At 51.1% G+C, this 24714-nt stretch overlaps 1 protein-coding gene across 1 annotated transcript; it reads right to left on the bottom strand.

Moving 5' to 3' along the window:
- Window positions 1-3142: 3142 nt before the first annotated feature.
- On the bottom strand, window positions 3143-23094 carry CES4A (carboxylesterase 4A). The gene is given in 15 exon segments (XM_054453846.2): window positions 3143-3900; window positions 6085-6157; window positions 6383-6511; window positions 7505-7658; window positions 8019-8099; window positions 8704-8844; window positions 9370-9408; window positions 9563-9667; window positions 9743-9853; window positions 11463-11616; window positions 11933-12066; window positions 12144-12245; window positions 12247-12286; window positions 17102-17303; window positions 23037-23094. Coding segments are annotated over 15 exon segments (1692 nt in total). The 3' UTR covers window positions 3143-3731.
- Between the last annotated feature and the right edge of the window lie 1620 nt (window positions 23095-24714).

The following is a 24714-nucleotide window of genomic DNA, read 5'->3' as shown; positions in this document are numbered from 1 at the left end:
GCAGTCCTCTTGCCTCAGCCTCCCAAAGTGCTGGGATTACAGGCATGTGCCACTGTGTCAGGCCCAAAAAGTAAAAAAAAATTCGCCGAGGCTGGTGGTGGCTGTCTGTGGTCCCAGCTATTTGGGAGGCTGACGTGAGAGGATTGCTTGAGCCCAGGAGTTTGAGGCTGCAGTCAGCCGTGATCGCACCACTGCACTTCAGCCTGGGCAACAGAGGAGACCCTGTTTCCAAAAAAAAAAAAAGAAAAAAAAAAAAAAGAAATAGGCATAGGGACTGCCACAGTGGGGTTTTGCAGTCAGGCAGCTGGGGAGAGAGATTGGGCTCAACTCTGAATACAGCATGGACAAGTGAGAATTTATAGCCAAGGAGCAAGGTGGGGTCAGTGGATGGAAAATTACTAAGAGGAAATATCAGAGATAAAGGGGGGAATTCTGGCTAAGCCCATCCAATAGGATTCTTGCTGCAGGCAGGCCAGGGTGACCAGACATCACCTTGGGGATAATAGAGGCTGAAGAACTTTTATTTTTTATATTTTTGAGGCAGAGTCTTGCTCTGTCGCCCAGGCTGGAGTTCAGTGGCACAATTTCAGCTCACTGCAACCTCCACCTCCTGAGTTCAAGCGATTCTCCTGCCTCAGCCTCTCAAGTAGCTGTGATTGCAGGCGCCCACCACCACATCTGGCTAATTTTTGTATTTTTAGTAGAATGGGGTTTCACCATGTTGGACACGCTGGTCTCGAACTCCTGAGCTCAAGTGGTCTGCCTGCCTCTGCCTCCCAAAGTGCTGGGATTACAGGCGTGAGCCACCGTGCCTGGCCGAGGCTAAGGAACTTAATTAGATTATGGAAGATGATCAGATATCGAAGGTGGGGGGCTCTGGTTAAACTGACTTAGCAGGAATCTTGCTAAAAAGTCAGGCCTAGCTGAAAAAGTTCAGGAAAGTCTGAGTAGAGTTTGGTCAAGGAGAGAATCTTTGTCAGGGGAGAAATCAGGGGAACCATCAGAGGCAGGCCTGGGCTAGCTCCTGGGCTGTGCCAGCAGGCCCCAGGGTGAGTAGCCGAGGACCTCCAGGTCAGGATGTCCCTTGTAGACACTGGAGTGAAATCAGGCTCAGCTGGAACTGAGCTCCTGCTGAGTTCTGCACTGGCTACCCCAGGACCACCTTCTGGGGGCTGAACTAGCAGCCCTCACTCTGGCTCCTTACTGATGAGTGGCTGTTTGGTTGCCTGGGACATCCTCCGGCTGTGCTTCCTGAGACCAGAGCTGCCACATCTCCTGTGGTAGCCACCCTTCTCAGGGATTGCTCCAGGTCTGGATGGAGGTGGCAGGGTGCCTCAGACAGGCCTGGATCCAATTCCTGCTCTGCCTCCACCAGCTCAGGCCCTTGGGCAAGGCTTTTTAATGTCTCAATGCCTCAGTTTCTTCATCTGTAAAATGGGGATAATAAGATCCACGGTTGTTGTGAGGATTAATGTTTGCTTGGAAGGGGCTTCCGCCCTCCTCCACCATCCCTTTGCTTTGGGGGTTAGATCCTGGGGTATGGGGAATTAGATGTGCCTCATCCTACAGATCTGTGCAGCTTCCATTTGCCCCAGAGACTCAGGAACCTCTGGGAATAAAGGGCCTAATCAACACTAGTTTGGGACAAAAATACTGTGGGACACTATGCCAGTGTTCATAGCAGCATTATTCACAATAGCCTAAAGGTGGAAAGAACCCAAATGCCCATCACTGGATGGATGGATAAACAAAATGTGTTATATACCTGCAATGGAATATTATCCAGCCTTAAAACGGAAGGAAATTCTGATAGATGCTACAGCATGGATGAAACTTGAAGACATCATGTGAAGTGACATAAGCCAGACACAAAAGGACAAATACTGCATTACTGTACTTATATCAGGCACCTGGAAGAGTCAAGTTCATAGAGACAGAAAGCAGAATAGGGGTTACCGGGGGCTAGGAAGAGGGAGTAACAGCAAGTCATTGTTGAATGGGTACAGAGTTTCAGTTTAAATGATGAAAAAGTTCTAAAGACAGAATAGTGGTGATGGTTGTGCAATGATGTGAATGTACTTAATGATATTGAACTGTACATTTAAAAATAGTTAAAATGGTCTGGGCGCGGTGGCTCACGCCTGTAATCCCAGCACTTTGGGAGGCCGAGGTGGGAGGATCACGAGGTCAGGAGATTGAGACCATCCTGGCTAACATGGTGAAACCCCGTCTCTACTAAAAGTACAAAAAAAAAATTAGCTGGGTGTTGTGGCAGGCACCTGTGGTCCCAGCTATTCGAGAGGCTGAGGCAGGAGAATAGCGTGAACCCGGGAGGTGGAGATCACAGTGAGCCGAGAACGCGCCACTGCACTCCAGCCTGGGCGACAGAGCGAGACTCCATCTCAAAAAAAAAAAAACAAAACCCACAAAAAACAAAAAACAAAACAAAAAACAAAAATAGTTAAAATGGTAAAGTTTGTCATGTGTATTTTACCACCAAAAAGCCCACAGTGGCCAGGCATGGTGGCTCATGCCTGTAATTCCAGCACTTTGGGAGGCTGAGACGGGCAGATTACCTGAGGTCAGGAGTTTGAGACCAGCCTGGCCGACATGATGAAACCCTATCTCTACTAAAAATACAAAAATTAGCCGGGCATGGTGGTGGGCATCTGTAATCTCAGCTACTTGGGAGGCTGAGGCAGGAGAATCGCTTGAACTCGGGAGACTGAGGCTGCAGTGAGCCGAGATTTCGTCATTGCACTCCAGCCTGGGTGACAAAAGCAAAACTCCGTCTCAAAAAAAAAATACCCCACAGAACAATGAAACAAAACTGTGGGACAGGCTGGGATACACACGGGCTGCAGGCCAGGCCAGAGGAATCTGGATGTGGCACTAAGACCTAAACTGATGGACAAGTGAGCATGGGGTGTGGCTGTCCTGCTGTCCTGAGGGGTGCACTTGAGACCATGAAAGCAAAAGGCAAGTGTTTTGTACTCCAGGCAACTTTGCAGTAGCACCCTTTGACTGAGTGTAGCATCCAGGCATAGCCCACTAAGGAACAGGCAGCAACACTTTCTTTCTCTCAGGGCTCAAATTGAGACACTATTCACTTCACGCACCCATTTTATAGGTGGAGAAATTCAGGTCTAATCAACACTTCTTTATTGAAGAGACTACCCCTGTGTATAGACTTTGGAGTGGCCCTGGGGGCGATAAGTGTGGGTGGGAGAAAAGATCCCAAACTACCAAAAGTTTGCTCCATGTCACAACCTGCCCTAGGCCTCCAGACCAACGTGAACAGACAGGCACAAGGTTGAGCAGGATGGATGGTAAATGCCAAGCTGGGTGCAGTGACAGTGGCAGTCTGGGTCGACCTCCCATAAGAAGGAGCCACAAGGAGACATTGAAGGGTGGGAGGATTTGAAGAAGGGAAAAAAAGAGGTTGTCCTGAGGCTGGAGAGCTGGGCACAGTGTGGTGTTGACAGGGCCTGGCCTAACTGGATGTCAACAGTGAAGTAGTGGGGCATCATGGGATGTCAGGCTGGAGAGGGCGGTGCAGGTGCCATACAACAGGCAAAAGCTCTAGCTTTGGCTGGGAGGCAGCAGGGAGCTCCTGCAGTTCTAAATTGGGGTGGGTAGAACCCTTGTCCCCAGGTATGTCCATGGCTAGTCTCCCCAGGGCCTGGGTGGTGGGGCAAACCCCTCTTTGGCTCCTTCCTGCGTAGGCACCCTTAGAATTGCCTCTGCTTCTCAGGTCTTTGAGACTGGTACAGACTCATCCAAAAAGCCATCTTCTTCTCCTTGAGCTTCATGCCCACTCTCGTGGTAAAATCCAGCTGCAGGTACTTTTCATCCTTGTCATAGCGTGGCCAGCAAGGCAGATTCCCATCATTGGGGTTTCTGCCCAGAAATAAAAAAGAGAGGATTACCTGTGTTCCTTTTCATCCTGCTTCTTTCTTTCACCCTTCCCTCGTTTAATTTGCCCTTGGGAATTGGGGTTCCAGAGGGCTTTACGGAGATGATACTTAGAACTTTAATAAAGAGTAGGAAAGTGTGTATTGGGGTGGGCCTTCCAGGCAGAGCAAACAGTATGTGCCAGGTTGAGAGATATAAAAGACCAAGGCTTTTGGAGTAAGCACAAGTCAAGAGTTAGGTAAAAACAGAGTGTGTGTGTGGCCAGGCGTGGCGGCTTATGCCTGTAATCCCAGCACTTTGGGAGGCCGAGGCAGGCGGATCACGAGGTCAAGAGATCGAGACCATCCTGGCTAACATGGTGAAACCCTGTCTCTACTAAATATACAAAAAAAAAAAAAAAGCCGGGCATGGTGGCGGGCGCCTGTGGTCCCAGCTACTTGGGAAGCTGAGGAAGGAGAATGGCGTGAACCTGGGAGGCGGAGATTGCAGTGAGCCGAGATCGCGCCACTGCACTCCAGCCTGGGTGACAGAGTGAGACTCTGTCTCAAAAACAAAAACAAAAACAAAAACAACAACAACAACAACAACAAAAACAGACTGTGTGTGAAAGGGATCGAAGTGGAAAGGAGATGACATAGGAAAGATTTTGAAAGGCCTTTCATGCAAGGTTGAGGGGCTGGGACTTTATATTGGAGGCAGAGAGTAGCCGTGAAGAATTTTAAACAGGAGAGTGACTTGGTCAGATGTTATTTCAAAAAGATCCCTTGGGCTGGGTGTGGTGGCTAACACCTGTAAGACCAACACTTTGGGAGGCATAGGTGAGAAAATTGCTTGAGCCTGGGAGTTGGAGACCAGCCTGGGCAAAATAGCAAGACCTCATCTATACAAAAAATACAAAAATTAGGCCAGGCGTGGTGGCTCACACCTGTAATCCCAGCACTTTGGGAGGCCGAGGCGGGCAGATCACGAGGTCAGGAGATTGAGACCATCCTGGCTAACATGGTGAAACTTCGTCTCTACTAAAGATATAAAAAATTAGCCAGGCATGGTGCCAGGCGCCTGTAGTCCCAGCTACTCGGGAGGCTGAGGCAGGAGAATGGCATAAACCCGGGAAGCAGAGCTTGCAGTGAGCTGAGATTGCACCACTGCTCTCCAGCCTGGGTGACAGAGCGAGACTCCATCTCAAAAAAAAAAAAAAAAAAAAAAAAAAAAAATTAGCCGGGCATGGTGGTGTGTGCCTGTAGTCCCAGCTACTTGGGAGGCTGAAGTGGGAGGATTGCTTGAGCCTGGGAGGTCAAGGCTGCAGTGAGCTGTGATTACACCACTACACTCTAGCTTGGGCAGCAGAGTGAGACCCTGTCTCAAAAAAAATAAAAAAAAAAGAAAAAGAAAGACACTTTGAGTGTCATAAGGAGGATGAATTGAAAGGAGAGAGGCTGGGCGCAGTGGCTCATGCCTGTAATTCCAGCACTTTGGGAGGCCGAGGTGGGTGGATTGCTTGAGGTCAGGAATTCAAGACCAGCCTGGCCAACATGAAACCCCATCTCTACAAAAATACAAAAATTAGCCAGGCGTGGTGGCCTGTAATCCCAGCTCCTCGGGAGGCTGAGGCAGGAGAGTCGCTTGAACCTGGGAGGCGGAGATTGCAGTGAGCTGGGATTGCGCCACTGCACTCCAGTCTGGGTGACAGAGTGAGACTTTAAGAAAATAGTCACAAGGCTAGCCAAAGCTCTCTTTATATGTCGCCTGCCCCCTAGGCTGGGTGAGACACCTCCTTTATGCTCTCAAAGTGCCTTGTGCTCCCCCAGTACAGCTCTCAGTGTACCAGATTGTAATTTCCTGATTTTATGTGGTGAGCTGCTGGAGGATGGGGCTCATGTCTGCAACATCCTTGAATTACAGCTCTCAATAGTGAGGTTGGGCCCAAAAGAGTGCAGTGGTGAATGACTGTGGAATGCTTGATGAATGAAGAGTGTGGGTCATGGAGCAAGAAGGACACATTCTAGGATCTGGTGACCGACTGGGGAAAGCTGAGGAAGAAGGGGCACTCTGGTTGGGCCGACTGGGCAGTTCCTGTAGGACATGCTAGGGCAAATATCCGAAGCAGCTGGCCATCGGGTCCAGCACTGGGCAGGTAGAATGCCCAGATGTGCTGGGGGGCAGACTCACCCTGTGCGGGCAAAGTTGGCCCAGTATTTCATCATCCGGAGGCTAAGTGCCTTCTCCTTACCCGTGGAAAGGCCTGGGGGCAGAATGGGATGTGGGATTTCGGACAGAGCAGGGGACGCTGACCTCCCACCCTACTCCTGCTGCTTCTGCTGCTTCCGGAGCAGAAGACTTTCATTTGGGAGAGCATCACAGATCAGGAATTGGTGAGCTCCCTGTGGCCAGCTGATGGAGGGGTGGGTCTGCATCCAGAGGTGGGAGACTGGACACCCAGTCGGGGTATCAGGTGGGGCCTTTGCACCTGTGGCGAAGGGGCCCCCAAAGAGGAGGTACATCTCATCCCCATGGTCTGCCCCATCAGTGCGGGGTTTGACGATTATTCCACGAGCGTGGTGCTCAAATTCATACAGGTAGACAGGGAGGCCGGCATCTGTGAATAGGGAAACTGAGAAGGGATGCAGTAAAAGCCTCTGCCTAGGCTTCTCATTCACCCCATGCCTCCCACTCACCTGCACCAAGCAGGAAAAAGAGCTTTGGCTTCAGAATCAAGGGGGCAGACTTGAATCCTGTCTGCACTACTCATTTGCTGTGTGACCTAAAGCAAGTTGCTCTACCTTTCTGAATTGTATCAATAATTCCTTATCTTCAGGCTGAGAATACTAAAACCTAATTCACAGGATTGTGGCCAGGATCATGGAAGCCTTCCTTTTCCCTGCTCTGAACCTTCCTTTCTTGGCCTCATATTGAAGGGTCTTTGGTGTCTGCATTTTCCAGCCCCCCCCTTTAACCTATTACCCACATGTTCCCTTAGCCCCAGTCAGCCTGAACTTTCAAGGTGCCCCTAAGCCTGTCCTCTCAGCCAGGAAGCCTTCCCTGACCACCCCAGGCTTCTCCTCTGGACTGTTTGAGGTCCTGCCCTTGTTCCTAAGGAAGAACAGTTCCTCTCTTATACTTTTTTTTTTTTTTTTGAGACGGAGTCTCGCTCTGTTGCCCAGGCTGGAGTGCAGTGGTGTGATGTTGGCTCACTGCAGCCTCCCCCTCCCAGGTTCAAGTGATTCTCCTGCGTCAGCCTACCGAGTAGCTGGGACTACAGGCATGCGCCACTATGTCTGGCTAATTTTTTTGTATTTTTAGTAGAGATGGGTTTTCACCATGTTGGTGAGGCTGGTCTAGAACTCCTGGCCTCAAATGATCCGCCTGCTTCGGCTTCCCAAAGTGCTGGGATTACAGGTGTGAGCCACCATGCCTGGCCCCTTCCTCTCTTATAGTTGATAGCATGCTGCCTCCTCTGTGATATCTTAGAATCCTATACTAGCCCAGAAGTACAGAGAGGGTAGGGGAGCAGTCGATAAGCCCAGTTGGTAAACAGCACACCTGGAGAGTGGACAGGGCCAGTGTGGCCACTCTTGGGGACCCCGCATACCTCGGTGGTAGTGAGCAGTCTGCAGCGTGGCGTACACGAAAGTGGCATCTTGAACTATGTCCATCATACGGTTTCGTAGCATCTTCCAGTCATGCTCATTGACATTGTCCAGGTGCTCCTCCACCACAAGTGGTACCTGCTCCTTGGTGATATTCTGGGTGGGGAGGGCACACTTACCTGAGGCCTGGGTGCCAGCTGGGCCAGAGGTGGGCCCACCAGTGACTTGGCTCAGCCCCCCCAGGAGTTTTTGGCCTGGGAGGGGGAAAAAAGGGAGCTTCCTGGGAAAGTTTCTGTCTCTGCTGATTGTAACCCCTGATTTTGCTGCGTAACTGCCCCATGACCCTGAGCACCTTACCTGTAAGCAGTCATCTGATCCCACACCAAACCCCAGACCCTCCAAGAAAGATCCTTACCCTGGCTGGGAGCCCCTTTGCAAAGAGCAGCTACTAGGTTAAAAAAAACGGGGGGGTCAACCCTGTCTGAACTGAGCATCCCTGCCAGCTGGGTCCCTCACCAACAGGGTGCGGGTACTCCAGAGCATCTTAGTGATGGTTTCCTTTCTCATCGCCTGCCGGTTTAGCGGGAACTTCATGATCTGTTCACAAGACAAGGACCCCAGTGTGGGTCAGGCCTGAGCATTAGGAGGGATTCTGGCCAGAGCCACAAAGGCCCCAAGGGTTTTGCCCATCTAATGATGAGTTAACAGACACAGCACACAGCCCAGGAAGGGCCCATGACTCTCTCTTGCCCTCCTGCTCCCATCCTGCTCATCACTACCACCTGGGCCAGAGCTGAAGTGGTACCGAGCGGGGGTCCATCCTGAATTGGGGCATCTACCCTGACCCAGGAGCAAGGAAGGGCTTCAGGATTTGCAGCTGTATAGAGGCTTGGGAATGAACATCATAACCCATGTAAACTATGATCTGAGAATTTGTGGCCCTCAAATCTCCAACAGGCCATACTTCTCCCTTCTTCCCCTCCATCATTCATGGCCAGTTTTCACTGTACAGGGACTACAGGAGGCTCCCAAACATAGGGCATCCACAGAGGGGCTACTGGCATCTGACCTGGTGCCCAGCACCGTCCAAGAGGCATCCTTCCCTGCCTCCACTGTGGTACTCACTTACGTAAGGCAAGAGCCAATTGAATTCCTACTCACTTACGTAAGGCAAGAGCCAATTGAATTCCTACTCACTTACGTAAGGCAAGAGCCAGTTGAACTCCAGGTTGTTGACACCTAGAAGGTAGGGCACAGATGAAACCTGCCCCTGGGTCAGGAGCACCAAAGGGTCATCTGGGATCACCACACCGTCCACCACAGGGCTCATGGACCAGATAATCTACAAGGCAAAGGGCATTTCCAGCCAGTCTCCTCAAGTATCCTCCCAGGGTCCCTGTGACCTTGGGTGCCCCTTCAGAGGCTGCTCTAGCCTAGGCTCTTTGATTGGGAAAAGGCTGGGGCTGGCATGGTGAGCCCCAGGAGGATGGGTGTGGGAGGGGAGCAGGATAGGCAGGACCAAGTTACGTGGACTTGGGATGGCCGCGGGTATCTGTATAGCTCACTCCTTCACCTCTTGAAAATCTTTGCTAAATTTCACTTCACTGAGTCCTGTCCTAGCCATTCTATTTAAAAGTCCACACCTCCCAACATGTCCCTTTACCCTCTCCATTCCTTGCTGTTCACTTATCACCTTCTAAGGAGGTGGACAATATATTTATTTATAGGGTTTATTCTCCTTCCCCACTGGAACATCAGCTCCACTAGGGAACGGATCTTGGCCAGAACAATTCCCTAAGTATCCCAAGTGCCTGGCACAAAGTAGGTGTTAAATAAATACTCAAATTGCAGAATGTGGCCTGATTACCTCTTCAGGGTCTCTCTGGAAGTTCAGTTGGAGGAATCTCTGTGGGGGAGAGGAAGGGATCAGAGTTAAAGGAAGTCTCCCTCGTGTGCTCTTGAGACAGGGTCCCTGGGGAAGTAGTTGGGGGTGGCTGGGTACCAGGATAGGAGGATGGCCTTCAGGCAGCCAGGTCAGGCAGCTGGAATGTTCTACCTACCATCTCGTTGGACACACGCATCACCTTGGCCCCTGATAGTGCCCTCAGGCAGTTTACCAGGATCTGTGTGCTGTTGTGGTTGCATCCAGCCAGGTGGGCAACCTTCTATAGAGAGAAGAAGGGATGCTCAGGGGTGCTTCCATCCTGCCCTTCCTTGCTAAGCCCTGGGGAAGGAGAGGCACTCAACTTGGCCACTTTCAGTGGGTTACGAGTGATGAAAAGTCTGAATAACGCGGTGCCACTCTGGGAAATGGCCCGATGGAAGAGACCCGAGGCTAGGGGTGACATCATCTGCAAGAACAGGGAAGAATACACCCGTGAGATGCCCAAGTAGGGACACCTGGCCTGTTCTGGGTATCTATCTGGCCATGGGCAGGCAGCCTGAGTGAAGCCAGGAAGGGCAAGTAGCTGGGAGGGAGTCAGGAGTCCTGGGGTGATATCTTAGACCTAAAGCCAGTGGTCTTCCTGCCTCTGGTCTGTACAGTGGGCCCCAGCAAGTTCCAGAGGGGATGTGAGATTGTGGGAGGGAATCTGGTGGTGTGGAAAAGGGGTCTCCCTCTGCTTTAGGGCTAGAAATGAGGTGTAGGTGGAAGGGACCTCATGGTTTCCCCAGGTTGTTACCTGTGCTGACAGTTGTTAGCCTCTCTCCACTGCCCAAGTTGGGGGAACAAGTACATCTAGGACCTCTCATCCTGTCCCTTGGATACCTCAGACTTCATGTGCCCCAAACCTGCTCCAGCCAATCCCTGTCTGGATGGCATTCCTTACCCCATACCATCCCCCAGCCCCAGGGGCCTTCCCTATCTCTGCTAATTACCACACCCCAGCTGCCCTAGTCCTGCCCATTTGGCCTCCTGGATCACGCTGAGCCATCCTCTGCTCTCCATCTTTCCTGCCCCTGCTTTAGAGCCAGCCCCCATGATCTCTCCTAGGATATATCCTATCCCCATTCTTGCCCCTCCCAGTAGCTCTCCGATTCTCTGCTCCTATTTCTTGCCAACCCAGTCCCATGCAGCAGGCTGAGCCATCTCTCTAAATGCACATCTGATCGTGTCACTTTGCTGCTTAAAATCTTTCCCTGCTTTGGAGAATCGCTTGAACCCGGGAGGCGGAGGTAATGGTGAGCTGAGATCACGCCATTGCACTCCAGCCTGGGCAACAAGAGCGAAACTCCGTCTCAAGAAAAAGAAATTTTTTTTTCCTCTGCGTTTTAGTGAATTTTGGATAAAGTTGCTTAATTCTCTGGGCCTTCGTTTCTTTATCTGTAGAATGGAGACAACAGTACTTTTCTTTTTGGACTATTGAAGGAATTACATGGATGACGACACATAAGGTGCTTAGAAGAATGCCTGGCACACAGGAAGTGCTCAGCTGTTGAGTATTATTACGACTGTGGCCAGCAAGGTCCTGTGTGATGTGTTCACTTCCCAGCCATATGCCCCTCACAGGGCACCTTACAGTACACCCACATTCCAGGCACATCCCAGGTCAGCAGTCACAAAGGAGTCGGGGCAATGCCCGCCAACTCATGCCCCTGGCTCGCAGGCCTGGTGTGAGGTCCTAGCCTTGCCCAGGGGGCAGATGGTGGGCTCTGTTCAGGGGATAGAGTTCTGGGGGAATGTGGAGAGGCAGAAGGTGCTGGGTAGCACCCGGAGTCACTGATTACCCCAAGCCTCAGCACTACCCTTCCTGGGGCTCAGTTTTCTCATCAGTGCTGTCCCTCAACAGAGGAGACATCCTTGGCTGTGAGGGGTGGTACCCTTGGCAGGGGCGAGGGCATTTCTGTGGCAGGCACGTTCATGTACACGCAAATCTGCACATGGCCTGTGCAGTGGAGGATACATTTGTGGGAACGCAGGAGCCTAAGTCTGTGCTGGGTCCGTCTGGGCGTTGCTCTCACCAGTCCTGAGATGCTCACGGCCCCCGCCGACTGGCCAAACAGGGTCACATTTCCTGGGTCTCCCCCGAAGGCTGCGATGTTCTCCTGCACCCAGCGCAGAGCCGCCATCTGGTCCAGCAGCCCCCAGTTCCAGCGCGCGTGGCTGTTGTCCGTGCTGGGCGTGTGAGGTTCACTGTCAGGGTCCCGGGCCTCGACAGTCGGGGCGCGTTGGGCTGTCCTCCTGGGCTTCCCCCACCCAGCCCAGCCTTGCCCCTCTAAGACCCAGTCCTGCGACCACACCCCCTTCCTTGGCGTTAGCTGGCCCCATCTAGACTGTATGGAGCGCCCGCCCCTTCCACCGAGCGCCAGGCCCCGCCCCCGCCTCGCGGCCCCACCCCCCCATCCCCGCCCTAGGCCCCGACCCTCCCTTCCCACCCAGTCCCCGCCGCTCCGGCCAGGGCTGCGGTCCCAGATGGTACCGGCCCCGCCACCTCAGGAAGCCGAAGATGACGATCCTGTGCTGCAGAAACACCAGCACCACTTTCTCGCGGGCGGCCAAGTCAGAGCCCTCGTATGAAGAAGCAGCACCCACGATGAAGGCGCCTCCCGGGAACCAGACCATCACCTGGACGAAGAAGGCCGGGGCCTGAGCGGGGCGGTGGGCGGCTGTGGGACCGCGGGCGCGGGAGACCTGGCACTCACCGGCAGCTGGGGATTCTCGGGCGCTCGCACCGGCGCGTACACGTTCAGGTACAGACAGTCCTCGCTGAAGCGTAGCCACTTGTACCGTTCCCGCGTGCTGACCGTATATCGACGCCAGCTGGCCCCAGGACTCCTGCAGGCACCTGCGGGCACCAGGTAGCGACGGCGGCCGCGGGGAGATCGTTTCAATCCAGGGTCCGCAGTGAGAAGACTGAACCCAAAGCAAAATCCAGGCAGCGTCTGTGCGCGTGCATGTGCGTGTGTGTCCGTGTCCAGGAGGCCTCCACCAGCCCTAGGGCCCAGGACTGGGAGGCAGGTTGGCCTCTCAGGAACCATCCCCTCCCTGCCCGGCGCCTCAGTCCGTGGAGAGATTCCTGCTCCTGTTGGTGCTGTCAAGTCAGGAACCTGCCTGCCCTGGGCACCTCCCTGTCTTTCATGCCCCACCCTCCCTTCAGTCTCCTTTCTGCCTCCCAAACAGCTCTGGAATATGGTCCCTCCCCTCCATCCCCATCTCTGGGGAGATATCAAGGCCATCACCGTCTCTGGTCTGGACAGTACCCCAGCCTCTTCACACTCCTCCTACTCATCAGCCACACTCTGGCAGACTATGTCACTCCTCTTCTTCATATCTTCCCTAATATGTACAACTATGATATATCAATAAAAACAAACAAACAAATCAACAAAAGCCTTCCCTGGCTCTCCACTGCCCTCAGGATAAAGTTCAGATACCCAGAGTACCCAGGCCCTCCTTTCCATCCAGTCATCTCTGTCCCAGCCACGCTTTGCTGTAGATACATGTGGCCCCTTGCCTCCCACCTCCAAGCCCCTGGGCCTCAGTCCTCTCAAGCAAATGCCTTCTGCCCTGCCCAGCAAACTCCTATTCGTGTTTAAGGCCCAGCTCAAGTGGTGTCTCCTCTCCTGGTCACTTCCTCTTCTGTGCCTCCCGACATCCTGTCCACTTTTTTTTTGAGACTGAGTCTTGCTCTGTTGCCCAGGCTGGGTGCAGTGGCACGATCTTTGCTCACTGCTACCTCTGCCTCTAGGTTCAAGCAATTCTCCTACCTCAATCTCACAAGTAGCTAGGACTACAGGCAAGCGCCATCATGCCCAGCTAATTTTTGTATTTTTAGTAGAGTCGGGGTTTCACCATGTTGGCCAGGCTGGTCTCGAACTCCTGGCCTTAAGTGATCTGCCCACCTCGGCCTCCCAAAGTACTGGGATTACAGGCATGAGCCACCATGCCTGGCCTCCTGTCCGCTGTTGACCATGTCCTGGTTGGAGTTATTTCAGTTGGCTGTTTTTCTCCCCAAGTGACCATGCACTTCCCAAGGGCAGGAATGGAGGTAGATTCATCTGAGTACTGGCACCCAGCCCAGTGCCTTATACTGTGTGGATATTTGGGGTATTTTTGTAGCATGGGTTCTCCGGCCACCTCACCTTTTCTCCCTGCTGGCCTAACCCCTAGGTGGCTATTCTCGTAACAGCTGGGCCTGGACCATTTGATTGCGCACAGGACACCCTGTTTGCCTCGCCTGTTCCTCTGCTCCCTTCTACTCTTGTCCTAGCCTAGCCTGTTCCCAGAGCATCACCTGCTCCCTTTCACCAGTCCTTCCCTACAGCATTCCAACACTCCTCTGGCAGCAGCTAATGTGGTATTAGAATGCTGTCCAGAAAACCACATCTAGCGTCTCACCAGGAAAGCCAGGGCTCTGATAGCCGGGAACTGGGATTATGAACAGACAAGGCTTCTGTGTGCATCTCACCATCAGAGCCATCCTGCCATGGTCACCAGTGACATCCATCTTGCTAAATCTCTGTCATTATCTTACTTGCCCTGACAGCCCTTAACATGGTTGACCATATTATATTCCCCTTTGCTCTGTCTCCTTCTTTTTTTTTTTTTGTTTGAGATGGAGTCTAGCTTTGTCGGCCAGGCTGGAGTGCAGTGGCGCGATCTTGGCTCATTGCAACCTCCGCCTCCTGGGTTCAGGTGGGAGATATCAGCTCACTGCCTCAGCCTCCTGAGTAGCTGGGGTTACAGGCACATGCCACGACACCTAGCTGATTTTTGTATTTTTAGAAGAGATGGGGTTTCGCCATGTTGGTCAGGCTGGTCTCGAACTTCTGACCTCGTGATCCACCCGCCTCTTCCTCCCAAAGTGCTGGGATTACAGGTGTGAGCCACTGTGCCCAGCCTCCTCTCTTTCTTTAGAGACAGGGTCACCCAGGCAGCAATGCAGTGACATGATCATAATTCGCTGCAGCCTTGACTTCCTGGGCTCAAGTGATCCTTAACTTCCCAAGTAGCTAGGACTACAAGCACGCACCATCACACTGGATAATTTTTAAATTTTTTGTAGAGACAGGGTCTCACTATGTTGCCCAGGTTGGTCTGGAACTCCTAGCCTCAAGGGATCCTCCCACCTCAACCTCCCAAGGTGTTGGGATTACAGGTGAGAGCCACCGCGCCTGGCCAGATTATCTTTCTTAAACAGCTTTCCTTCTCTGGGCTTCTGTAACACCCTGCGCTCCTGATTTTCCTGCCACCTCATTGGTGGTTCCTCCTTCTCTCCAGGCCTAAGCATGAGAGTGCCCAGTCCTCAACCCTCAGTTTTTTTTTTTTTCTGACCATCCTTTCTCCCATCATCCAGGCCCAGGGGCTTCACACCACTGATGTGCTGATGATCAGTTTGCCTTCTGTCTCCTCTCTCCAGCCACCTTACCGCCCCTCCACATGGAACGTCTGTCAGCACGTCAAATTTAACAGGCCCCAAAAGGAACTTTCTGTGTGTGTGTGTGTGTGTGTGTGTTTTAGATAGTGTCTCACTCTGTCTCTCAGGCTAAGTGTGAGTGGCATGATCACAGCTCACTGCAGCCTCAACCTCCCAAGCCCAAGCGATCCTCTTACCTCAGCCTCCCAAGTAGCTAGGACCATGGCACTGCGCCCAGCTAATTTTTTAAATTTCTTGTAGAGACAGGGTCTCACTACATTGCTCAAGCTGGTCGCAAACTCCTGAGCTCAAGTGATTTCCTGCCTCAGCCTCCCAAAGTGCTGGGATTACAGGCATGAGCCACTGCTCCTGGCTCAAAATGAATTCCTATTTTGCCCAAACTTGCTCTTGCTCCAGTTTTCCTCATTTTGATAAATGGTACCCCTATTTCCTTGTCTGCTGTGGCCAAAAACTAGTCATTATCAGTGATTCCTCTTCTTTCCTTGTGGCTTATATCCAATTCTCCAGCAAATCCTGTCAATTTTACTTTCAAAATAAATATGGAGTCTGATACCTTCCTTCCATCTCCCCCTTAACTACCCAGGCAGAAACTACTATCTTTGAAACATCCTCCTCTCCTGCTGCCCACCCCAACCACCACCCCATGGGCTATTCTGAGCAATCCACAAATTCTTACACCTGACACTCTGTTTCCAAACAGCCATCATTCTGACAGCTCATGGTCAGTTTCTAATAACTGATGCCCAGACTTCTATACAGTGAACACCCTAACCTCTAAATCCCTGATCTCCAGGGTTCTAACAGTGGCCATCCCATGTTCTGTCACCTGATCTTTGGGATTCCAAATAAGTCACAGAATGTTCAGGATAACTGGGATCTTATCAGTGACAGCCAATGTTCTGACAATGAACACCCTGGTATTTTAGTAACTGCTAGTCATGTTCTAACAGTGGACAACCTGCTTTTTTTTTTTTTTTTTTTTTTTTTTGAGACAGGGTCTCACTCTGTGGCTCAGGCTGGAGCGCAGTCAGTGGCGCACTCATGGCTTACTACAACCGTGACCCCTTGGGCTTTGATCAAGTGATCTTCCCACCCCAGCCTTTAGAGTAACTGGGACCACAGGTGCTCACCACCACCGCCAGCTATTTTTAAAAATTTTCTGTAGATATGGGGTCTTGCCATGCTACCCAGGCTGGTCTTAAACTCCTGAGTTCAAGCAGTCCTCCTGCCTTGGCCTACCAAAATTCTGGGATTACAAGTGTGAGCCACTGTGCCCAGCCAACAACCTGTTTTTAACAGCTGGACACCTGGGGTGGTATTTGTATCTTTTTTATATCAGCTGATACCCAGGTTCTCAGACATTTTTCTAAACCCTGTGCTTTAACCAACTGATGCTGAGCATTGTTAATGATTGCCACAGAATGTTCTGGACAGTGGATTACTCAATAGTCTGAATAAACAGTAAATACACTTGTTCTGGATAAATCGCCAAGCCCAGTGCTTCAAAGGGCAGTCATTGTTCCAATTATGCTTCTGTGACTCAGGGCTCAGCCCCCAGAGAGAGGGAAGAGCTCCGGACGGGGTCAGGGGGGTGATGTGAGAGTGAACACTGCCCCTCAGACACATTTAGGAAAACAGAGCTCCCCAGCATGTGCTGGAGCACGGTCGGTGACAGCCTCCCCCTTGCCTGGAGCTCTCCTCTAAGAAACCAACAACAAGGCTAGGCGTGGTGGCTCATGCCTGTAATCTCAGCACTTTGGGAGGCCGAGGCAGGTGGATCATGAGGTCAAGACATCGAGACGATCCTGGCCAACATAATGAAACCCTGTCTCTACTAAAAATACAAAAATTAGCTGTGCGTGGTGGCACGCACCTGTAGTCCCAGGTACTCAGAGGCTGAGGCAGGAGACTCGCTTGAACCCGGGAGGCGGAGGTTGCAGTGAGCCGAGATCGTGCCACTGCACTCCAGCCTGGCAACAGAGCGAGACTCCATCTAAAAAAAACAAAAACAAAAACAAAAACCAACAACAGCATTGTCAGTGACTTAAACACCATCGGGACCAGTTTGCTCATGATATGGGTCTGAAAACTGAGGCCCAGAATGGGCCCCAGGCCTGCCTGTGATCACACAGTGAGTTCTTCTCAGTGAGCTGTGCAAAGCCCCACCCAGATGCCGGCATAGGCCCACTGCCCCCTCCCAGTGGACAGGCCTCTGACTCTTACCCAGGCGGGTAGGTGGTAGCATCTCTGATTCCTTTCCAGGGCTCCGGGGGTTCTGGAGGTGCAAACCTGAGGACACCTAGAGGAGGTCTGGAGAAGGGGACTCCTAAAAAGACTTGGATGAGTGTCTTCCCCACATGCATCTGTTTTCCTTGCAGGGTTCCATATTTGGTGACCACTTGAGGCTTCTTGGTGTTCAAGGCACCTGGGAAGACAAGGGAAAAGGGTCACCTCTGCTCAGCCACCCAGCCACAAATGGGACCCTGGATCAGCCACTCAGCCACAAATGGGACCAAGGCACCTGGGAAGAGAAGGGAAAAGGGTCACCCCTGCGCAGCCACTCAGCCACAAATGGGACCCTGGCCCATCTGTCATGGGAAGCAGTGGCTGCTTTTCATAACAATTGATCATAACCATTGTGTGTCTGTCCACTTTTTCTTGTGCTTCTCTCAGAATTTTTTCTCATTTAACGTTTCATTTATTTATTTATTTATTTATATTTATTTATTTATTTTTTGAGATGGAGTCTTGCTCTGTCGCCCAGGCTGGAGTGCAGTGGCCGATCTGGGCTCACTGCAAGCTCCGCCTCCCAGGTTCACGCCATTCTCCTTCCTCAACCTCCAGAGCAGCTGGGACCACAGGCGCCCGCCACCACACCCGGCTAATTTTATGTATTTTTAGTAGAGGCGGGGTTTCACCATGCTAGCCAGGATGATCTCGATCTCCTGACCTTGTGATCTGCCCGCCTCGGCCTCCCAAAGTGCTGGGATTACAGATGTGAGCCACCACACCTGGCCCTCATTTATTTATTTATTTTTTAGACGGGGTCTTGCTCTATCGCCCAGGCTGGAGTGCAATAGCCCAGTCTTGGCTCACTGCAACCTCCACCTTCCAGGTTCAAGTGATTCTCCTGCTTCAGCTGCCTGAGTAGCTGGTACTACAGGCACACAGCACCACGCCTGGCTAATTTTTTTTTTTTTTTTTTTTGAGGCGGAGTTTCGCTGTTTTTGCCCAGGCTGGAGTACAATGGTGCGATCTTGGCTCACCACAACCTCTGCCTCCCGTGTTCAAGCCATTCTCCTGCCTCAGTCTCCCGAGTAGCTGGGATTAGAGGCATGTACCACCATGCCTGGCTAATTTTGTATTTTTAGTAGAGATGGGGTTTCACCATACTAGCCAGGATGGTCTCGATCTCCTGACCTCGTGATCCGCTCGCCTTGGCCTCCCAAAGTGCTGGGATTACAGGCGTGAGCCACCGCGCCCGACCTCATTTAACATTTCAAATCCCTATTGGTAAGCACATAAAAGTTCATGTCGGCTGGGTGCGGTGGCTCACGCCTGTAATCGCAGAACTTCAGGAGGCCGAGGCGGGTGGATCACGAGTTCAGGAGATCAAGACCATTCTGGCTAACATGGTGAAAGCCTGTCTCTACTAAAAATACAAAAAATTAGCCGGGCGTGGTGGCAGATGCCTGTAGTCCCAGCTACTCAGGAGGCTGAGGCAGGAGAATGGCATGAACCTGGCAGGTGGAGCTTGCAGTGAGCCGAGATCGTGCCACTGCACTCCAGCCTCAAGTGATCTGCCCACCTCGGCCTCCCAAAGTGCTGGGATTACAGGCATGAGCCACCGCGCCCAGCCTACACCTCTGTTCTTGTTGTTAACATTAGCCCAGCATGTTTCTGGGAAGAAATCACACACACATATATGCATTCTTACTCATATGCATACTCGCATCTAATACTCACACGTACATGCTAATTTATGATATAGGTACATGTGAGCACAGCTCATCTACAAAGGAACATGCAGAAAAAGGCCAGGTGCAGTGGCTCACACCTGTAATCCCAGCACTTTGGGAGGCCGAGGTGGGCAGATCACTTGAGGTCAGGAGTTCGAGACCAGCCTGGCCAACATGGTGAAACCCCTGTCTCTACTAAAAATACAAAAATTAGCCAGGTTTGGTGGCAGGCACCTGTAATCCCAGCTACTCCGAAGGCTGAGGCAGGAGAATCGCTTGAACCCGGGAGGCAGAGGTTGCAGTGAGCTGAGATTGTGCCACTGCACTCCAGCCTGGGTGACAAAGTGAGACTCTGTCTCAAAACAGACAAACACACACTCCAAGAAACATGCAGAAACAGAAGAGTAAAATGCATGTCCATATACATACATACATATGCATACAAGTGTAGTTGTACATAGGTGACAACAAGTCTATCTACAGCATACTTATTACACACACACACAAGCACACATACACAGTGCAAGCAAACTTACACCATAGCCAGCTCTTGGCATAGACATGAAATAGGCCAAGTTGAATCCAACTTCCCGTGGATACTCTTTTCTTCCTCTTCCAGGCTGTCATCCTGCCCCACTCCTATTGCCAAGAGTTGTTGAAGCCTCACATCCACTGTCCCTTCCTGAAGTGCCCTTTTCTATTTCTTCCCCCTCCTCCTTTTATCAAAACTGAATTGGGCTGGGCGCGGTGGCTCACGCCTATAATCCCAACACTTTGGGAGGCCGAGGCGGGTGGATCACCTGAGGTCAGGAGTTCAAGACTGGTCTGGCCAACATGGTGAAACCCCATCTCTACTAAAAATAATAATAATAATAATTAGCCAGGCACAGTGGCACAAGCCTGTAATCCCAGCTACTCAGGAGGCTGAGGCTGGAGAATCTCTTGAGCCCGGAAGGAGGAGGTTGCAGTGAGCAGAGATCACTCTGTACTCCAGCCTGGGCAACAGAGCAAGACTCCATCTCAAAACAAACAAACAAAAAACCAAAAAACAAACAACAAAAACCCAAACTGAATTGTTCTGTGCTCTGGTCCGAAAGCAGACCTGATCCAAGTAATTAGTGAACCTGGCTGTACATCAGAATCACCTGGAGGATCATTGCAAAAATATGTATTCCTTGGCCCCACCCCACACTCTCTGATGAGAATCTCAGGGTTGCAAACCTCCCCAGATTTTGATGCAAATGGTTTTTGGAATAGGATTTGGAATTGATGCAGTAGAGCACACCTTCACACTCCCAGCTGCAGGTGGCCAAAAATGCCTCTGTGCCCACGCCCCCAGGTCTCTACAGGTCTCACATAAGCAATATCTGGGCACAAAGAAGTGACTGCAATGGAGACCCTTCAAGCATGGAGACAGGCCAGCAGGGGCAAGGGCCAGCTCAAATCTCCCGTTTGTGCAGCCTTTGCAGTTTACAAAGCTCTTTCACATGGGCTTCCCCACTGGCCTTGGGAGGAGCTGGGGGAGGCCCAAAGACCCAGAGGGGGGCCGTGACCAGCCTGTGGTCTCATAGGACACAGCCAGGAGGCCAAGGTCTAACCCATTACCTGGATTTGTCCTGAATCCAGGGTCCACTCACGGTGGAATAGCCAATAGCTATCATTTACTGGGCCTTCATTATAGCCTGGCACTGTGCCAAACACTTTAAATTATCTCACCTCATTTTTTTCTTTTTTTCTTTTTCTTTTTTGTAGAGACAGGGTCTCACTGTTACCCAGGCTGGTCTTGAACTCTTGGCCTCAAGTGATCCTCCCACTCTGGCCTCCCAAAGTGCTGGGAGTACAGGCATGCATGAGCCACCACACCCAGCCTCACCTCATTTTTCTGAAAACCTTATAGGGCAAAATTTACTGTTATAAAACTACACAAATGTGGAAGCTGAAGCTCAAAGGGGTTATATAAGTTGGCCGAGGTCATACAGAAAAGTATCTTACATCAGAGCAGTGCCTTAAACCATGTTTTTCTGTCGGCTCCCCAGCCTCCAAGGGGCACCCAGCCACGTAGCAGAGTGCTCTAGACCCCTGAGCAGGAGCTGCCATGCAGTGGTCCCCATCCCAGCTGTGCTACCCAGAGGCAGCATGTAAGCACCCATGAAAACAATATTCCACCTTACTGGTGGTCATAAAGTGCTAACTAAAACCAGGAGTTACAACTTAGACCTAATAAATTTAAAAGTGATGGCATCTATTTCTGGTGAAGATACAGTGAAAAGGACATTCACATATACTGTTGGTGGAGGATAAACTGATACAATGTCTTGGGAAAATAATTTGGCAAAATCTGTAAAAAGCCGTGAAAAGTTCACGTGCCAGCTGGTGTGGTGGCTCACGCCTGTAATCCCAGCACTTTGGGAGGTCAGGGCAGGTGGATCACTGGAGGGCAGGAGTTTGAGACCATCCTGGCCAACATGGTGAACCCCTGTCTCTACTAAAAATACAAAAATTAGCTGGGTGTGGTGGTGCATGCCTGTAATCCCAGCTACTTAGGAGGCTGAGATAGGCGAATCGCTTGAACCCACGAGGTGGAGGTTGCAGTGAGCCAAGATTGCATCACTGTGCTTCAGCCTGGGAGACAGAATGAGACTCCATCTCAAAAACAAAACAACAACCAAAAAAAAAAAAAAGAAAAGTTCACATGCCTTCACTCAGTAATTCCACTTCTGGGTCTCTCCCCTGTGAAAATAGTCAGAAACACATGAAAACAAAGACCTTTCTCAACTAAATTTATCTATACCATAGTGAATACTGGAAGCATCATTTATATCTGGGGACCAAGCAAGGCCAATGTAACTATAGACTCAAACTTTAAACTGCTTTTGGTAATAACTTAAATTAAAAAAAAAAAAAGAAAAACCCCAGAGTATAAAATTGTGTTTATTCATTCATTCTTTCTTTTCTTTCCTTTTTTTTTTCTTTTTTTGAGACAAGGTCTCCCTCTGTTGCCCAGGCTGGAAGGCAGTGGCATGATCATAGCTCACTGCAGCCTCCGCCTCCCAAACTCAAGTGAGCCTCTCACTTCAGCCTTTCGAGTAGTTGGGACTGCAGGCATGCACCACACCATGCTTGGCTAATTTTTAAATTTTTTGTTCAAATGGGCTCTAGTTATGTTGCCCAGGCTGGTCTTGAACTCCTGAGCTTAAGCAATCCCCCCACCTCAGACTCCCAAAATGCTGGGATTATAGGCATGAGCCACCACATTTGGCTTAAAATTGTATACATTCTAATAGTACAGCTATAGATAAATACACAATGAAAAGGTGAAAAGAGACTGGACACGGTGGCTCATGTTGGTTAGGCTGGTCTCAAACTCCTGACCTCAGGTGACCCACCTGCCTCGGCCTCCCAAAGTGCTGGGATTACAGGTATATCCCTGTAAGTTAAAAACCTTTTTTTAAAAAAAAGTTTTTAAAAAATAGAGACAGAGTCTATTTACCCAGGCTAGTTCTCACTATTTGCCCAGGCTGGTCTCAAACTCCTGGGCTCAAGTAATCCTCCCACCTCAGCCTCTCAAAGTGCTGGAATTATAGGCATGAGCTACAATGCCTAACCCACTGGAAATGTTCTAGATCTTGATCTGGATAACGGTTTTTTTATATATATATATATATATATATATATAATTAGTATAATAGATACAATTATACAGTGAAGATGTGTGCACCTTGCTGTATACATCTTATACCTCACTAAACTTTTGTTAATGTATTAGATTGTTTTCACAGTAAAAAGTGTAGTACTCATTTTAAAAAGGAAGATATTGGGGAGAAATTTGAAGGTGGTAAAGAGGTTCATATAGCAGAGAGGGGGCAGAGACAGGCCTCCTGCTTAGGAGAAGGAAAGAAGGATGAAAGGAAGGAAAAAGGTGGGAAGGAAGGAAAGATGTGGCCATGTTCTCGGACCCCTTCACTGGTGCCGGGACGCAGGAAATGCAGAGAAGCCCTGAGGTTCAGAGAGGCTAAAGGACTTGTCCAGACTCCCAGCTGGTAGATGGTTTAGTGTCCTGAAACCCTACCCTCCATTTGCCCAGGCCTTGTCTAAGTGCTCCTGCCCTGCTGTCCCCAGGAGAGGTTGAACTGGGGCCTGTCCCTGCATCCCTTGTGCCCATCTTGCCTGACACTCTCGGGAAGGGGTGGGGGTCTTACCCAAGGCCGTCTGCGCCATCAGGCAGAGGGTGAGGCTCGAGCACAGAATCCACCTCATGCTCCAGCCAGCTCCTGCTGTGGGCAGGAGTGATGGCAACACTGTGGATGGCATGGTAGCCGTGTCTACAGTGTGTGAGCACACTTTTATCTGCTCTTAATCCCTGCCAGCAAGTACTGGGGCGGGAGGAATTGTAACCAGCTTCTGACCAGCCCACAGCCTTGTCTCTGCCTTGGGCAACAGGTCACGCTAGATGATCTTGGCTCTTCAGACAAACTGATCAGCCTGCAATCTCTGCCCCGTTTGCTCATCTGTGCAGTGGCTTAAAGCTGAACATGTGTGAGTCAAGGTCTAAGCATACAGTGGGTGCCAAGATTGAAGTAGAACACCTGGTTACTTGGCCCTTCAGCCAAGGCTTCCTGTCTGTGGATTTAAGGGTCTTGGGCCTCCCTGCTCCCCAGTGCCTTGTCCAGCCTCTTGCCTGCCTTTCCTCGAACATCCTGACCCTCGGCTGTCCTCACAGGTTCATAGTCCACATGGGGAAGCTAGACCTGAAAGCAACTATAATGTGGGAGCCCGGAGGGGCACCCAAGGAGTGAGCCCAGGGCCGGGTGGTGGGAAGGAAGATTCCCTGGAAAAGATCTAATCTTCTAAGTAAAGGATGAGGAGGAGTGGGCCAGGCAAAGAAAGATCCTGTTTGAAGTTTGGAGCCACAGGAGCAAGTGTTGGAGGTGGAAGCAAGGAGACAGCAGTCCCATCTTCAGTCAAAGGTAAGATGGGGCTGGGTGTGGTGGCTCATGCCTGTAATACCAGCACTTTGGAAGGCTGAGGTAGGCGGATCATCTGAGGTCAGGAGTTCGAGACCAGCCTGGCCAACATGGTGAAACCTCATCTCTACTAAAACAAAGAATACAAAAATTAGCCGGGCGTGGTAGTGTGTGCCTGTAGTCCCAGCTACTCAGGAGGCTGAGGCAGGAGGATGGCTTGAACCTGGGAGGCAGAGGTTGCAGTGAGCCGAGATCGGGCCACTGCACTCCAGCCTGGGCGACACAGTGAGACCCTGTCTCAAAAATAAATAAATAGGCCGGGCACGGTGGCTCATGCCTGTAATCCCAACACTTTGGGAGGCCGAGGCAGGCAGATCACGAGGTCAGAAGATCGAGACCATCCTGGCTAACACGATGAAACCCTGTCTCTACTAAAAATACAAAAAATTATCCGGGCGTGGTGGCACGTGCCCGTAGTCCCAGCTACTCAGGAGGCTGAGGCAAGAGAATCGCTTGAAACCGGGAGGCGGAGCTTGCAGTGAGCCGAGATGGCACCACTGTACTCCAGCCTGGGCGAAAGAGTGAGACTCCGTCTCAAAGAAAAAAAAAAGGTAAGATGTTTCCTCTCTCTGTGTACCCGCAAAGTCTGGGGTCCTGGCCCATCTTTGTGAAAGAGGGTCTGTTGGGCTTCTGTGCTGGGGAGGGGAAAAGGCAGGGGAACAGAGAACTCCCTTGGCCCACAGCCTCTTGCACTATAGGCCTGACAGATGGTTAAAGCCTCCTCCTTCTTTCACAGTGAACTTTCTGAGTTCTTCGGAGATGCTCTTTATTTGGGACTCCTCTCCCACAGTTCCCATCCTTGTGACCCTTCCTCAGTCCCAAGGAATGTGGCATTCACTGCCCAATCATTGCT

Source organism: Pongo pygmaeus, chromosome 18 (genome assembly GCF_028885625.2).
Source record: "Pongo pygmaeus isolate AG05252 chromosome 18, NHGRI_mPonPyg2-v2.0_pri, whole genome shotgun sequence".
NCBI classification, from domain to species: Eukaryota; Metazoa; Chordata; class Mammalia; order Primates; family Hominidae; genus Pongo; species Pongo pygmaeus.
Note: the sequence above shows the minus strand (reverse complement) of the source record. Positions and strands in the feature narration are given on the sequence as shown.